Below are 15,244 nucleotides of genomic sequence, written 5' to 3' on the forward strand. Positions count from 1 at the left end.
AGGCTGGCAATTTACTTATTCTTTGCTTTTTAGCTCCCATAGCCATATGTATATATGGCAATGGAAGCTATTCTTATAGGCTAGGGAAATGTCTGTATGTATGTATGTATGTCTGTATGTCTGTATGTCTGTATGTCTGTCCGTCAACATCAAAAACTCCAAAACCGCTGTACATTTCATCTTGATATTTGGTGTGTACATGGATGATGGGCTGTAGATGAGATTTTGTTCAAATGAAGTTGTCATTGCCAAAAAATATGCAAATTAAGTGAAAAAATGTAAAAACAGTCAAAATTGAAAAAAGTCAATAACCACTGAGCAGATTACATGAAAAATTAGCATGTAAGTACTATGGGCTGACATGAAATGATTGTGCACATCTTGGGTCAGTATCTTGGACTTGCTATTTTTCATGAATTTTTTTGTAATTTTCTCCCATTTTTGGTCAAAAAATCTCCTGCTCTGAAACCACAAGTCCGATTGATTTGAAACTTGGTATGGAAGTGCATAGGAGTGACCTTTCCCAAATTTGGGCAAATCGTGGTGGAATTTGCATATTTTTAGTTTACACGTCCATAGACTCCCATGTATAAGGCAGATCTCCATAGACTCCCATGTATAAGGCCACGAAAAATAAAAATTTAGTTTCTCATGTATTCATATTGCAAAAAGGATGCAGTGACACAATTTTTAGTCCCCACGGATGAAGTCCAGTGAGCTTATAGATTGGGTCATGTCCGTCTGTTCGTCCATCCGTGAGTCCATCCGTTCACGCAGATATCTCGGATATTTTGACAAAATGTCATGTGACCTTGATGACCTTTGATCTCAAATATACATATTTGTCCATAACTCAGTAACCGCAAGTGCTACCACCCTTCATATATGGTATGATGGGACAGCTTGTGACGCCACATATTGTACCTCATTAATTATGCACATATCTAATTTTGAGCGAGCCAATAGAGCTAGAGGTCTGATTTTTGGTATATAGGGATAACTTAGCAATACAATTTTTTTGACAAAATGTCACGTGACCTTGGTGACCTTTGACCTCAAATATACATATTTGTCCATAAATCAGTAACCACAAGTGCTACAGCCTTCATGTATGGTATGATGGGACACCTTATGACGCCACATATTGTACCTCATTAATTATGTGCATATCTAATTTTGAGCGAGCCAATAGAGCTAGAGGTCTGATTTTTGGTATATAGGGATAACTTAGCAAAACAATTTTTTTGACAAAATGTCACGTGACCTCGGTGACTTTTGACCTCAAATATACATATTTTTCCATAACTCGGTAACCACAAGTGCTACACCCTTCATGTTTGGTATGATTGGACACCTTATGACGCCACATACTGTACCTCAATAATTATGCGCATATCTCATTCTGAGCGAGCCAATAGAGCTGGATGTCTGATTTTTGGTATATAGGGATAACTATAGGAGAGAAATTTTTTGACCAAATGTCATGTGACCTCGATGACCTTTTACCTAAAATATATGTTTATGTCAATAAATAAGTAACCACAAGTGCTATGTCCTTTGTATTTAGTAGGATGGGAGACCTTATGACAACACACGCTTTACCTCATTAATTATGTACACATCTAATTCTGGGCAAGCGAATAGAGCTAGAGATCTGATTTTTTGGCATATAGGGATTAATTAGCAATATAATTTTTTTTTCAAAATGTCATGTGACCTCGATGACCTTTGACCTTGATTATACATATATATGCATATTTCAGTAACCACAAGTTCTATACCCTCCAATTTTGATAGGATATTAGACCTTAAGATGTCACATCTTGTACCTCATTTATAATGCGCATATGTATTTCTTGGCTGGCCAATACTGCTAGAGGTCTGATCTTTTTTCCTGATTTAGAACCATAACTTAGACATGCCTCATGTGTTTCAAATTGGGAACAATGACATAGACCTATGTGCCCATAGATCTCAACATATACACTCCAGTGATACTTCTTAATGACCACATTTTCCTGCCCCATCAAGACTAATACTCCTATTACAAGTGGGGACTATGTCATTGTAAATGACTTGTTGAGTTAATGGTTGTATCACAGTATTCGATATATCTAATTCTGTATTTTTTCCATTTTATATTCTGAATAATTACATTAAACATATTTCACTGTCTCCAGTACATTTCATTTAAGTATTTTCACTTCATGCACTTTATCCCTTTCACACATGTTCAAATATCTGACCAGAGAACAAACACTAAATAGTCCAGGATGGGAGCTACAGTGTCATTGACGCTATTTTTTTTCAGAAATCGGTTGTTTGTAGTTTCAGTAGCTGGAATGTACTTTTGGTTAGCAATACGCTTCACTCTCACCTTGAAGGCTCGGCAAGAAACCAAGCTTGAACATTTTGAACAAGTGCCAGATGGAAACTCACCAATACCAATACAGTTGGAACTTCTCATTGTTCCATAACACCACTTTTCATCTGTTTTATACCTGAAATGTGGGACACTGTACCCCATTGTCTTGTTTTCATTATCTGTTCCTGTGTTGTATGTTGTTTTGAGTTAATCGAGGGCAAACATTTCTTCTCCAATCTTTACAGAATTCTGAAATAAACCTTTACACTGGCTTATTTCATTTGTTGGTTGTCATGTTTTGGGACAGTTGAACTTAAAGCTGTTGTAGAGTTGAAGAAATTTGTGAAGGATGGTTGCCGTGAAGTTGTGACATCTGTTGAACTAGGTTTTGAATCCTTCCCTTCAACTTTGCTAGCCATGTCATTGTCTGTAGAACTCCTCCATTTCTGACTTTATATGTATCTCTCAAGATGTTTCACATGCCACAAAGTTTTCAAATGTGCTTGGTCCTAATGCCAGAGTCTGAAAAATGAAAATGAAAATGTGTATGATAATGAACTTGTACTTTATAATTAGCCAAAGTAAGAATCCTCATTCCCTTAAAGGGACAATCCCGCCAACGGGCTATTTTTTCTATATTTTTTATATTTTTTAAAAGATTTTCCCCAAAAATTATCTTATTGGACTTGCTGAGGCATGAAGGCATGGATTGTCCCTTTAATGTTAACGGTCACTGAAATTTATATAAAAGACAACTAGGGTATACATTTTTACCTGTAGTGTACAGTTTTATACAAAGATAGAAAAAAGGGCTCTTGATATGATCTCCAATTGAGGTCAGTGCACTCATTCATGACCTACATGACCTACTGGTTTATATGCGGTGGGATATGCAGACTGAACTTTGCATTGTTCTACCCTTAAATGGAAACATAGTGACGTATTCGAAGCGGACACCAATCATGTGAATGAAATCAAGTCACATCATGAATATTGATCTGCTCAGTACGTAGCTTGATTTCAACTTTCGAATTTGATGTATCATATTGCGTAAGATGGCTGTCTGGGGCACACCTTCCCAGCAATCGATCGAACAATTTTTAATTTTAGATTCTGATCGACCCAGTTTCATGAGGACAAGATTTTTGGAGTCCATTTTACGCGAATGTCTTGTACGAAGAGACCGCATTTTTATGTCACTTCACTGTGCGGCAATTGAATTGCAACTAATTCATGAGTGTGGCGACGAATTAGGGGACGTGGAAAGTCTTATCACGTCCTTGGTCGATGGTTACAATAAGAACGCGGCCATTTACAGATTCGTCCTCCATGAACTCCAACAAATGGAGGACATGCCAAGCTCTGGACTCTGAGTGATGCTACGTAACTTTGGTAACACTACTCAAAAACGCCCCTTTTCAGGGCCACCACATGTCAAATTGCAAAAGTAAGATCTAGGGTCCCGACTCCAGTTTAATAGGAACATTTTTGAAATGGTTTGGACGAATATGGTTGGAAACTTACTTGATTTCACTTTGTGTGCTCCAGAACACACCCACAGTACCCACACCTGAAACTCTCCTTTTCACTGACAAGTCCTGTGCATTCCACACATTTGATGCATCTTCCCCGAAGTATGCCCCTAATATCTACAGCCGCCATTGCTCATTGCAGTTCAAAAGCTGGCCGGGAATGCTGGGAGTTATAGAACACACTAAATTTGATTTAAGGGGGGGATGGACCCTAAGTGATGGGCATGTATACGTCATATGTACATACAAACGTACGGTACTATTTTTCGTTTTCTTTGTGAGTGAGACTAGACCAGATTTAGTGTTATAGGGAGATTATGAAAGGACTACCCCTAATCTCGGAGGTTACTCTGTAAAAGTACCCCTTTTTCTCGATTTCACGGACCTAGAATCTCCGAGATGACTGAAGTAAAACACCCCCTTTTCCGTGAATTTGGTAACGCGCTTGGGTACCCACCAACCCGGGGACTGCCACCACCAGGGCAATTAGTTCCCTTGTCTTTCTAAGTCGGCGATTGAGTAACTTATACTGATCATATGATGCTTCGGAAAATAATTGTCGAAAGACACAAATAGAATGAATGTTTTCCCCGACCGCGGTGACTGACATGCTCTGTCCGCTTATTATTAGGCCTACCCAAACTTCGGCAAAGTTACAGCCGATTTTCAAGAGATTTTCGTTGCTGCCATAAAATTCATGAATTTAACATTGAATTATCGTGCAGATCATTGCCTAAAATGTTTCCCGATGGACAGGGAAAAATGGTTTCATGGGATTTTTTTGTGGCTGCCTACAGTGTAGGCCTAAGCATAAAACAGCATTGTTATCAACAGAATACTCGTCTTATGATATCAACTTTGTCACATTTCTCGCCTCAATCACACCATAGGCCTATTAGCTGCTAAATAGCTCAAATTAAGCTATTTTGGCAATCCAGAAATCCCGCACCTTTATATAGTGCTATTGTTAATGTAATCTGGATTCGTAAAATCTTGTCACTATGTGTATAGAAGTATCATTTGGAGAGTCAGGTACTTTTGTATGTGAATTTCCTAATTTCTTGGAAACTGACTAAGATTTGTGTTACAAATGTGCATACACGTTTTAACATCCCCAGTTTGAAAAATCAATAAATATACAATTTTGTTATTAAATGTAGAGTGCAAACATGTATATTCTTTATCATGCATATGATATACGGTACTTCCACAGAAGCCAGCTAGGCACACATGTTCATAGATGTCATTTGGCTGCCCTGTAACCGTGCAGCCTTGAATTCTTACACATGATTTTGTACAGTCTGTCTTGTGTGACAATTGTATTTACGTAAGCCTTCCATGGCAAACATACCACAAAGCAATCTGCAACTTTGTTTACTTTAGTCTTGTGGTAGAGATTGCTAATCACCACAAGTGCACCACTAATGGTGACTATCGGCGCAGGATGGATAGGGTGTTGTGGCAAACAAACGTATGCGTGGTATCTTTACCCAGAGCTTGCAGCACGTTTACCACACAAAAATCTGTTTTGTACGGGACAGGTAGGAACAAATGCAGATATGGTTGGGAAGGGAGGAGGGTAGCTAAAGAAGCATGCATAGCAGCATTTTACCATGAAACCTTTTACCCCACCATTTTTTGTGGCATATTGTCTGCAATCACAGCAGCCTCCATGCCGCTAAAAGCTCTGCCCCATTTTTTGCGGCATATCGTCTGCAATCACAGCGGCCTGTATACCGCAAAAACTGCCAGAAAAGATCTTTACATGATAAAATATGAATAACCAGCTTATAAGCCACAAACAGTTGCAGCTTGGTATGCACAACTATTGTGGGTTTGCATGCACAACTATGTGCCAGAAGCCATATTTTTCCGTAAGAGAACTCTTCCAAATACATCCTCTTTGCCCAAGTGTACCAGTATTTACTCTCTAACAAACTAACTCTCATTCTATTCCTTTTCCAGGTCACAGTCACAGCAAAGATCATGTCAGGACCTGACCAACACACAAGAACTGCATGCGATGGAACACCTCTCAACAAAATACATAATTGCCGACAACACTTCGTCAATCGAAGCAACATCCTGGTACAACCACAACTTCCTACAAAAAGGACGTTCTTACAAATTTGCATATGTCATCATCATGATTTCAACGACAATTACCTTCTCTTCACTAAACACAGCCAAATCACAGAAATTGAAGAAGTAGGTGACGTTGCAGACCACAACATCCAACCACACATCACCTTACAAGGACATGTTTTGTCCATTTGAGCTCAGGTAACACATTGCTGCACAGCCTGCCTTAAGCTCATCCCGACATCCATTACATTAATATCAACCATTCTCCACTGCCCCTCTTGTTCCATGAAACAAAACTCTATCCATCTTCACCCAAATATGAACGCCTCTCTCAAACTCTCAACTTCTCAGACTACCTTTGACATCTCCAACTCCCTTCTCAAAGATTTCCTACACCAACACCATCCAACTACACACACACAGATCCTGAAGACATCATGGACTTCTTCCTCAACCTTACTACACCACTACAAATCACTTACAGTCCTCCAAATATAATCACCTCCATTTCATTTACTTCTTCAAATCCTACACCCAACCTACTCAACATTCCCAACCCACTATCAAACACATCAGTACCTCCCCTCATCCCACCCACATCCACTAACAACTAAACCCCTTTACTACACCTACTTCGGCAGTCTCACTTTTCCCCTGACTAACATGCCCCATTCCACATCACTCTTTCACATCATACATGTACTCACCTTTACACACACACTCTTCACCTTCCCCATGGTTCCCCACCCATCTTATGCATCACGCACCTACTGCATCTCTTTCAAACTACACTTTTTCTGTCAACATTCATCTGCAATAAAAATGCATGAATCCTACAACCTCCCTCTTTAACTGCAGCCACATTTCTCTTTACCACCATGCATATGCATATCATTCATTTCAAAACACTCTGACCACTTCCACAGGCAATCTGCTGAATTTCCCACAACAACTTTATCCTCACTCTGACATTTGGCATACACACCCCTAACTATAACCTCTTACTTCCCTGCTGACTTACTGCAACCTGCCAGCAAGTATTTTCAACAACAGCTCATCTGAATTACTGTACTCACTGTGTCACCCTTCACATTTCACCTGCCATTCCTAGATGATGTCATATTAAATCCCTTCATACATTTCCCCACTCTATAATAATTCACACTTTTTCACACCCCCAATTCAGATGTTGACTGTAACACCTCCAAATCATATGTTAACAACTTCTTCCATCCTACCATATTTAACATTTATTTCTTACATCTTCTGGTAGCCTGTACAACATTTTCTAACTTACTGGACCTTTCCAATGATACATGTACTACATTATGTTAGTTCTCTCTCATTTTGAATTAGTTGGTGGTATAGTTTTCTCTCATTTCTCATTTACTTGTACTACAATTTTTAGTACTCTCTGTTTTACAATGTGGTCACCTACATTTCGAAAATTAATTCTACTTTCATTAATTGTACTACAGTTTTTTTTTATATTGTACTACATTTTGTTAATTCTACTTTTTATTTTAGCTTAATCCCATCTTAATCTCAGGAACTGCTCGATGGATCTTCTCAAACTTGGTACAATGTTCAGGGTCAATGAGAGGTAGTGCATATTACCCATGAATTTTTAATTTGTCACGTGACCTGGTGACAATAATAGATTTTTCAAAATTTAAAATTCATGATATTGGCTGTTACTCATGAAACTGAAATTTTACTCGTATCATCCTTAGTGCAAGTCCTTTCAAGTTTGAGAAACACATTTTGATTGGTCACGTGGTTTGGCCAAGATATTGGATTTTCAAAAAATATGATTTTATTCTTTGAAAATCTTCCCCAGAACCATTGAACCGATTGACCTGAAATTTTACTCATAACATCCTCAGTGCAAGTGCTTTCAAGTTTGGGAAAGGCATTTTGGTCGGTCACATGGTTTGGCCACCATATTTGAGTTTTGGAAAATCCCAATTTAATCTTTGAAAATCTTTTTCTCCTGATCCAACACACCGATTGAACTGAAATTTTACTCGTGTCATCCCTAGTGTGAGCACTTTCAAGTTTGCGAAGACCTTGACCTACTTTCATGTATTTCAGCAACTATGAGAGCTATAGCTTTGTTTTTTGTTGGATCTGGTCACTTAGATGTGTCTCTAGAAATCTGTCGTGTTGAGGACTAGAACCACCATGAATATGTGATCATCAAATGATTTCAAAGATCTTCTTTTAACAGTAGTGCAGCATCTGTGAAGTTAGTCAGAAAAATGTAACAACTTAGCCGGCTATTGAACCACTCTTTTTTAGGAGTGGAGATTTAGCCGAGCGGTTCTGTCTGTGGCCTCTCAGCTAGGCGACTGATGCCGTGTGTTGTGGGTTCGAATCCGATTAAAAAAAATAGCTGTATTATAATTTGAAGTTTCCATGCGGTTTGGTAGCCACCTTTAATTTTAATATATACCAATAACATTAATCTTCTCTGGACACACCTGTTGTTAGGTTTTTTGCTCAGTGACTCCATAGTTTGTTTATATTCAAATTTCTAAGAAATATTTTGTCCTGCTAAAGCAAGTATGGTATCTGCTAAGTAATTGAGCCCAATTATACCTAATTAGTTTTGTAGAAACGTGTTGATTATGATTTTGATGATAGGGGACCTAGTGGCTGATATAGTGAAGCTCTGAGTAGATGAATACAACTGATAATATTAGAATCACAAATTATCTTTGGGTAGGCATCCATTGTCGTCAGATAGGCATTCCCTTATGTGATATGATTTAAAATCTTTTTCTTTGATGTACTGGAAAGGGACTATAATTTGTTCATAATTTTTTTTACACAATAATTGTTCTCCCTTAACTTATCTCAGCAACTGTTACAAGTTTGGCTGTAGTACTGATATCTCTCCCTGACAAATATGCAGTTGGAATTACTACACAGTGTAAAGATATATTCTATCTCACTTTTCACCATATTTTGTAAGGACACAAAGTAAACACAATTATATCATAACTTTTAATTGTTTATTCAACTTGTTACAAGCAATTAAAATATATTATATCATTATCATACAGATAAGTTTACCCTCTGCAGGGAAAAGTCATTGCCACGGCTATAAATCATGATCTTTACTTGCATTATTATACATTTCCATAGACCATGGATCCCAGCTGACACCAAATGTCTTCAAATGATTGATTTCAAGTGCATAAAAGTTGGTCAAAAAATAATATACTCTCCCATTTCTCGAGAAACTGATGTTTCATATCCATGAGAGCATCCCAGATCACAGGTCACACAGATTATTATGTATTCGAACTTCGACCTTACAAGATCACATGTCGTGAAGAGAGACAGTTGATTGGCTAATTTTGCCAACACCAGCATTTGAACTCCAAGTCATGACTTTGCCAGTTGTACTTTTCTTTCTTGTGACGTCATATGGTATCATGGCCGCTCGCTCACAGCGCGGTACGGTGTTTGACCGTACGCGTATGTACGCGTCTAGTGAAGTGACAAGCTAGCCAACCTGATGCAAACTGGAGTCGATAACAGCAGAGCGGGGTTTAGTTTATTTTTACTGAACCTTTTCGTTGAAATACACAATTTATCCTTTCAAATGTCGTTGTGTCGATCGCGTCAGCACAATGCTCACGGAATGAACACAAACAAACGTGATCAAAAACATAATGTTTGAGGGCGTCTTGAAGTATCTTAACAAGTGACTAGGTACAGTGATAAAGCTTTATTGTGCCATGACGCCCGTGGTCGGACTTCATCAGCCGTCATTCTGAAACCCCTACTTTCATCATGTGTTCATGATGTACATAACATGGAGTGTATATGCCCCAATAAAGAAAAATAACAAATAGTGAGTTAGGAATTTTCCTAACTGTCGTGAAGTGGTATCCATTAATGTTAAAAGAGAATACTGCCCCCTAAAATTTCACACCTAATACTCATGAGTGTGTGTTATTTATTTGTTAATTACAGGAAGATATTGACACTATCTTTGAGATATTACAAGATCACGTGGTAAGTATTGATAGTATTACTTAAGCAATAAACCACTCATTATATTATCCCAGTATTGAATACAGAAAGTTTCTTTTCAGAACCATTGGGGGGCGCAAACTTTATGAACTTTGCACTTATGAATACAAAAATTTACATATCAATGCATTGACCTCAGCTGAACCCTGCTGTGGTGCGCTCAAAGGGCTAGGTTTTGGACATATTTAGTCGTTTTTATGAACGATCTGTACATGTATTGGCACATGGAACGTATAGTTTTGGAATAAAGCAGAGGTTTTGCTGCTTGATATCGTTGGATTTATACGGCATGCATCAGACTCGATTAACGCGGGGAGCACTACCTTGATTTCCTCCGTCATCTTTGTACCAAATACTGTAAGACAGGCAGTATTCGAAAAACGTTTCGACTCTGTTCTGTGGTAAGCTTATTTGTATATGAGCTGATGCTAGTTTCGTCTTTATGGCATGACACGTACATGATGTGCCTTGCCAGCCGAGTCTAATGCAATGATAGTGTAAACACGAGACAATTCTGCCACTTTTGGAAATTTCTTTCTGAATTCGTGTCTCCAAATTTATTTGCTCCCATTGGAGAATTGCAATCAGAGCACAAGATTTGCACCGTCAATATACTGGGTTAATATATTTATTGTTATTATAATTATTAATACCCGCTCATCTATTTTGGGCTTCCCTTATATCAGAAGTAAAATAATAAATGGGTAAAACTCATTATTACGGCCAAGATATGTTGCAGATTTAGCATATTTTAAAAGTCGATGCAGAATATATACAATATTGATGTAGAATATGATGTTTTTTAATGAGCAAAACCCAAAATAGATGAGCGGCTGTTTATTTATTTATAATTATTATATGCGAATTGTTCGAACATCCTTGATTTGTGTTTTACAAAAATACTCCAAAGGCCGTGCTGATCCTTTAAACTTTCAATTCAGCTCTCAAAAAATGCAGAAAGGACTACTTTTTTTACTGGAACTATTCGTCCGGAAGTAAATTACAGGACTCGTGCCATGAAGGACACTTTAGATATTTGTATATATTCTAAAAATAATGACATCTTACCAATGCGTTTAAAGGGGCATGTTCTTTATCAGCTTTATCTAAAAGCAAACTCATTATCTTGATAACAATTACTGTGGAACACAAAGGACTGACACAAGACAAGCATACTTTGTCAATAAGAGAGATAATGCGATAACCAGGGATTGACAATTGTCCCTTTAATTATATCTTTCTATTTTGTGTTCATTAGCAACCGGTATCTGAAAGTATTTACGACCCCGAGTTTCCGGACTTTGAGAACTTCGACGTCGAGGTTGGTATTTTTTTTTCAAACTATAACAGACAAAACGTATTAAAGTTACTTGTGAATATACATTACTTATTAATAAAAAATACTTAGGCATATTGTGATAGTCGACTTGCATTAATATGTACAGAAAACAGATTCTCTATCATACCATATACTATATAGTCATCGGATCACCATATCTTTCTATTTTGTGTTCATTAGCAACCGGTATCTGAGAGTATTTGCGACCCTGAGTTTCCGGACTTTGAGAACTTCGACGTCGAGGTTGGTATTTTTTTTTTCAAACTATAACAGACAAAACGTATTAAAGTTACTTGTGAATATACATTACTTATTAATAAAAAATACTTAGTCATATTGTGATAGTCGACTTGCATTAATATGTACAGAAAACAGATTCTTTATCATATCATAACTAGTCATCAGATCACTTAATCTATTTTTTTATTCTCAGCAAATACAGACTCCTACATTCGAATATATGGTGGAACCGAACTTTGACGACGTGAGTAATAAAAGATTCAATTTTACAGGGCGTTTAGGAAAATCCGTGGCAAAACGCGTCCAGCGCTTTTCCTTTAGTCTCGCATTCAAATGTATAAAGAAAAATGACACCCTTTCCTGTTTGTCATTATTACATGATCAAACGTTAATTTGTTTCTAAGCTCGTTTTCGTTAATTGCTACTCATTCCGAAAAGGTTACAAAAAACATTCATTTTTTTTTCTTGTGTTTGTTTTTGTAAGTTAAAGAGAGATTGCGTGATTTGATGTTGGTTGAAAGTACTTGTCACTTAATCTATCTATTTTTTCTATTCTCAGCAAATACAGCAACCTACATGCGATTACATGGTTGAACCGAACATGGACGACGTGAGTAATTCAATGTATTTCAATAAACTATTTCGATTTGATTTTACAGAGCGGTTAGGAAGCCCATACAAAAAGTATTCGTTTTTTTTTGGTTGAACTACTTGTGGAAAACTCCCATCCCTAGAAGACAAACAGACAAAAAGTTCGTTAATCCACCTCTCTTTTAACAAATTAGGGCGCCCCCACAATACACTATCAAGTATATTTTGCATATTTTAGAAAGGCATTTTTACGCGGTCGATTTATGTATCTTAATAAATGATATTTTCCCTTGAAAATGTGTATATGAATGTCACCAATTCACTATAAATACGACTGTCTCTAATATGTATATATACTGTTTGATTCGTTTCAGTTACCAGAGGCATCACAAAGGTCGTCTCCAGCTGTGCAAGTGGTAATTGTTCATAATTCAATAAAAATCTACAGACGGAGTGGTAATTGTTCATAATTCAATAAAAATCTACAGACGGATGACAATTTACCTCGAATGACATAACTTTCTACACTGTTTGATACGCGATAATGACACAGAAATGTTCACTTTTAGAAATGAATAAGCATATGCCTTTTTTAAGATAAACAGATATAATTATCATTTATTCGATACATAAGAGAATTAATTCATTAGCATCTTAATATGTAGCCTACTAGTAATAAGTGTTAGATTCATATATAGTTGGAAGTGCAGCCTATTGTTGGTCCGTCTCGGTCAAGCAATTGTTGAAAATTTTGTACATACTCATACACAAGCATTTTTTTTTCCAATTGTAATTTCTCCCTTGATCAATCATGCAATGAAATTTTGTAAGTGTGTTTTTTTTTCCAAGTTTAGTTGTCCAATGACATTGTTATGTAAGGGGGGAAATTATAAATAAACGTGGTTGGTCTTTGAAAGTGTACCAGATTACGCTCTTTGGGTGTGACCACCACATACTGTATATTATAAGTTACGTTTCCGTGTTTTGTTTGTTTGTTTGTTTGTTTTTTTTGGTTATCTTTTTCTCCTCGATGTTCAGTTTGAATAACATGAGAGATAAATCCCCATTTCCAATCTTATAGGGCGCTAGACCCAAAATAAATATCACACAAATCACCTTCGGATATTGAGAGGGCGCTAGACTACAAAAAGAAATCTCGCACAAATCACATTCGGATACTAGAGGGCGATAGACTACAAAAAATCCTTTCAGAATATAGGCGGCATAAATCATATTCCGATATTAGGGTTGTTATACAACCATATTAATTTTCAGTAAATTTGAGCCATTTACAATGACTACCTGTGCAGTGGTTTATTTATTGATTGATCTATTTATTTACTTTTGCAGCAAAACAATGACACAGTCAACCAGAGCAACCCAAGATCACCGTCAGAGGCAGAATCACAGCTAGAATCTTCGGTGGGTAAAGCTAACCGATGTTATGTTTTTCGTTATAACCTATCATGACGCAGCAAATCGTAACCAGCATATTATATGTATACTTTCAACACCAACTCAGTCCATAATATTTCCGTCTTAATTTCCCTTTTTTTAACTCAGGGACCAGACAGAGGAATGGGGATGTCACCAACAGTACGTCTACATCAGATAGAAATCGTAAAAGTTCATGGAAATTTTCGTAGAGTCATAAATACATTTCAAGGACGTGAAAAACACCTAGGGGCATTCAAAGATGCTTGTCGTTAATCATTACGATACATGTAGTTTATTGGTTCAAATTGGTGAAAGATTTGAGCAAAGTCGAGCAGGTACAATTGGGGATGATTGAAAACCGTGCTGTAGAGTTGCCCGCCGTATCTTACATCGACCACGGCACAACTCGCCAAAAAGTTTCAGTTGCACATCTAATCAAATCAACTATACAGCATACATTCGAGTGCCCAGTTGAGATGGTTGGGGTTGGCGAATCTGATCAAACACAGATGAATAGTGTTCGATCTGTCGCCAGATATCGTTCCGCAGCATCTGGCAATTCAATGCTGGGGGATCAGTATGATAAATTTGGTTTCACCGTTTTAGGTTCTTTCGTGACTGCAATGGGATCGATAACCTCAGACGCAACTGCCATATTTGGCCTAAAAGTTCTAAAAGGGGGACATGCAGAAAAACATGGTCGTCGTTTGATTAAACAAAATCAAAGTAATATTGAATGTATGAAATATCAGTGCTGGGTATTGCGTGAATTTTTAAGTGGCCCGCATAATACAAGGCATTATAGTAATACGATCAAAACACTTTCAGAACATTTAAACTCAGAAGAAGGGAGGCAATTATGTTTAAATATCCAACAAAGATTTACCGGGTATGAAAAACTTGTGTCCGATCTCCGTGAAGAACTGGAACAAACGAATGATGCTTTAACTGAATGCAAAACAGACAAAGATCGGGCATTGTCTTTATTACGCGAGAAAGAGGAATTGATCGTTTCTTTAAGTGAGGAAAATGAAATTTTTAGAGAAAAATGTGTGCGTCGAAGAACGGCAAGTCGCCTTAGAACAACAAATTGAAGTTGGTCAAAGGATCTTTTCAAATCGGCTGAAGGTTATCGAAGCCAATTTGGGGTTGCCTAGCAATGTGTCATGTGGCGTGCAGGCTGTTCAACGTAATTGCTTCAGTTTTCAATGACATAACAGCAACATTAGCTGTCTGTCTGTTTTTGTAAATAAAAAGTGGCGACTCTGAAATTACGTACATGTGTAAGTGAATGAATTATTTATGTGCGTGATTGTACTTTTTTTGAGAATGTCTCCTAGAAAGACAAGAGGGGGAGAGAGAGAGTGTGTGTGTGTGCGTGAACAATTGTCATGGCAAGTCGTGAAATATTATATAATGAACTGATTTGTAGAGAATATTATATACAATATTTTCCCCCACAATAACATAGGCCTACGAAAACCCGAGGAAGTGTAGGGCGCCACCAGCGGCAATACTAAATTCACATCTGCCACGTAGAAGTGGCGATTCCAACGAACAATTTATTTTTTTTCTTCCTGGCCTAAAGAAAAACTTTTTAAAGAGGTT

General features: G+C 37.4%; 1 protein-coding gene across 1 annotated transcript; it reads left to right on the forward strand.

Moving 5' to 3' along the window:
* The first annotated feature begins 11,207 nt into the window (after window positions 1–11,207).
* LOC139125319 (uncharacterized) lies at window positions 11,208–14,910 on the forward strand. The gene is made up of 7 exons (XM_070691422.1): window positions 11,208–11,350; window positions 11,549–11,611; window positions 11,802–11,852; window positions 12,168–12,218; window positions 12,574–12,615; window positions 13,550–13,621; window positions 13,763–14,910. Exons 3-7 carry the CDS (start codon window positions 11,829–11,831, stop codon window positions 13,907–13,909), a joined length of 336 nt encoding a protein of 111 aa, XP_070547523.1. The 5' UTR covers window positions 11,208–11,350; window positions 11,549–11,611; window positions 11,802–11,828; the 3' UTR covers window positions 13,910–14,910.
* Window positions 14,911–15,244: the final 334 nt, after the last annotated feature.

The sequence above is a fragment of the Ptychodera flava genome, chromosome 3 (genome assembly GCF_041260155.1).
Source record: "Ptychodera flava strain L36383 chromosome 3, AS_Pfla_20210202, whole genome shotgun sequence".
In the NCBI taxonomy this organism is placed as follows: domain Eukaryota; kingdom Metazoa; phylum Hemichordata; class Enteropneusta; family Ptychoderidae; genus Ptychodera; species Ptychodera flava.

Bases quoted from the DNA above. Each gene is read 5' to 3' on its own strand.
- LOC139125319 (XM_070691422.1), top strand. From the start codon at position 11,829: ATGGTGGAACCGAACTTTGACGAC. The intron at 11,853-12,167 runs GTGAGTAATAAA...TTCTATTCTCAG, and splicing joins TGGAACCGAACTTTGACGAC to CAAATACAGCAACCTACATG. The intron at 13,622-13,762 runs GTGGGTAAAGCT...TTTTTAACTCAG, and splicing joins AATCACAGCTAGAATCTTCG to GGACCAGACAGAGGAATGGG.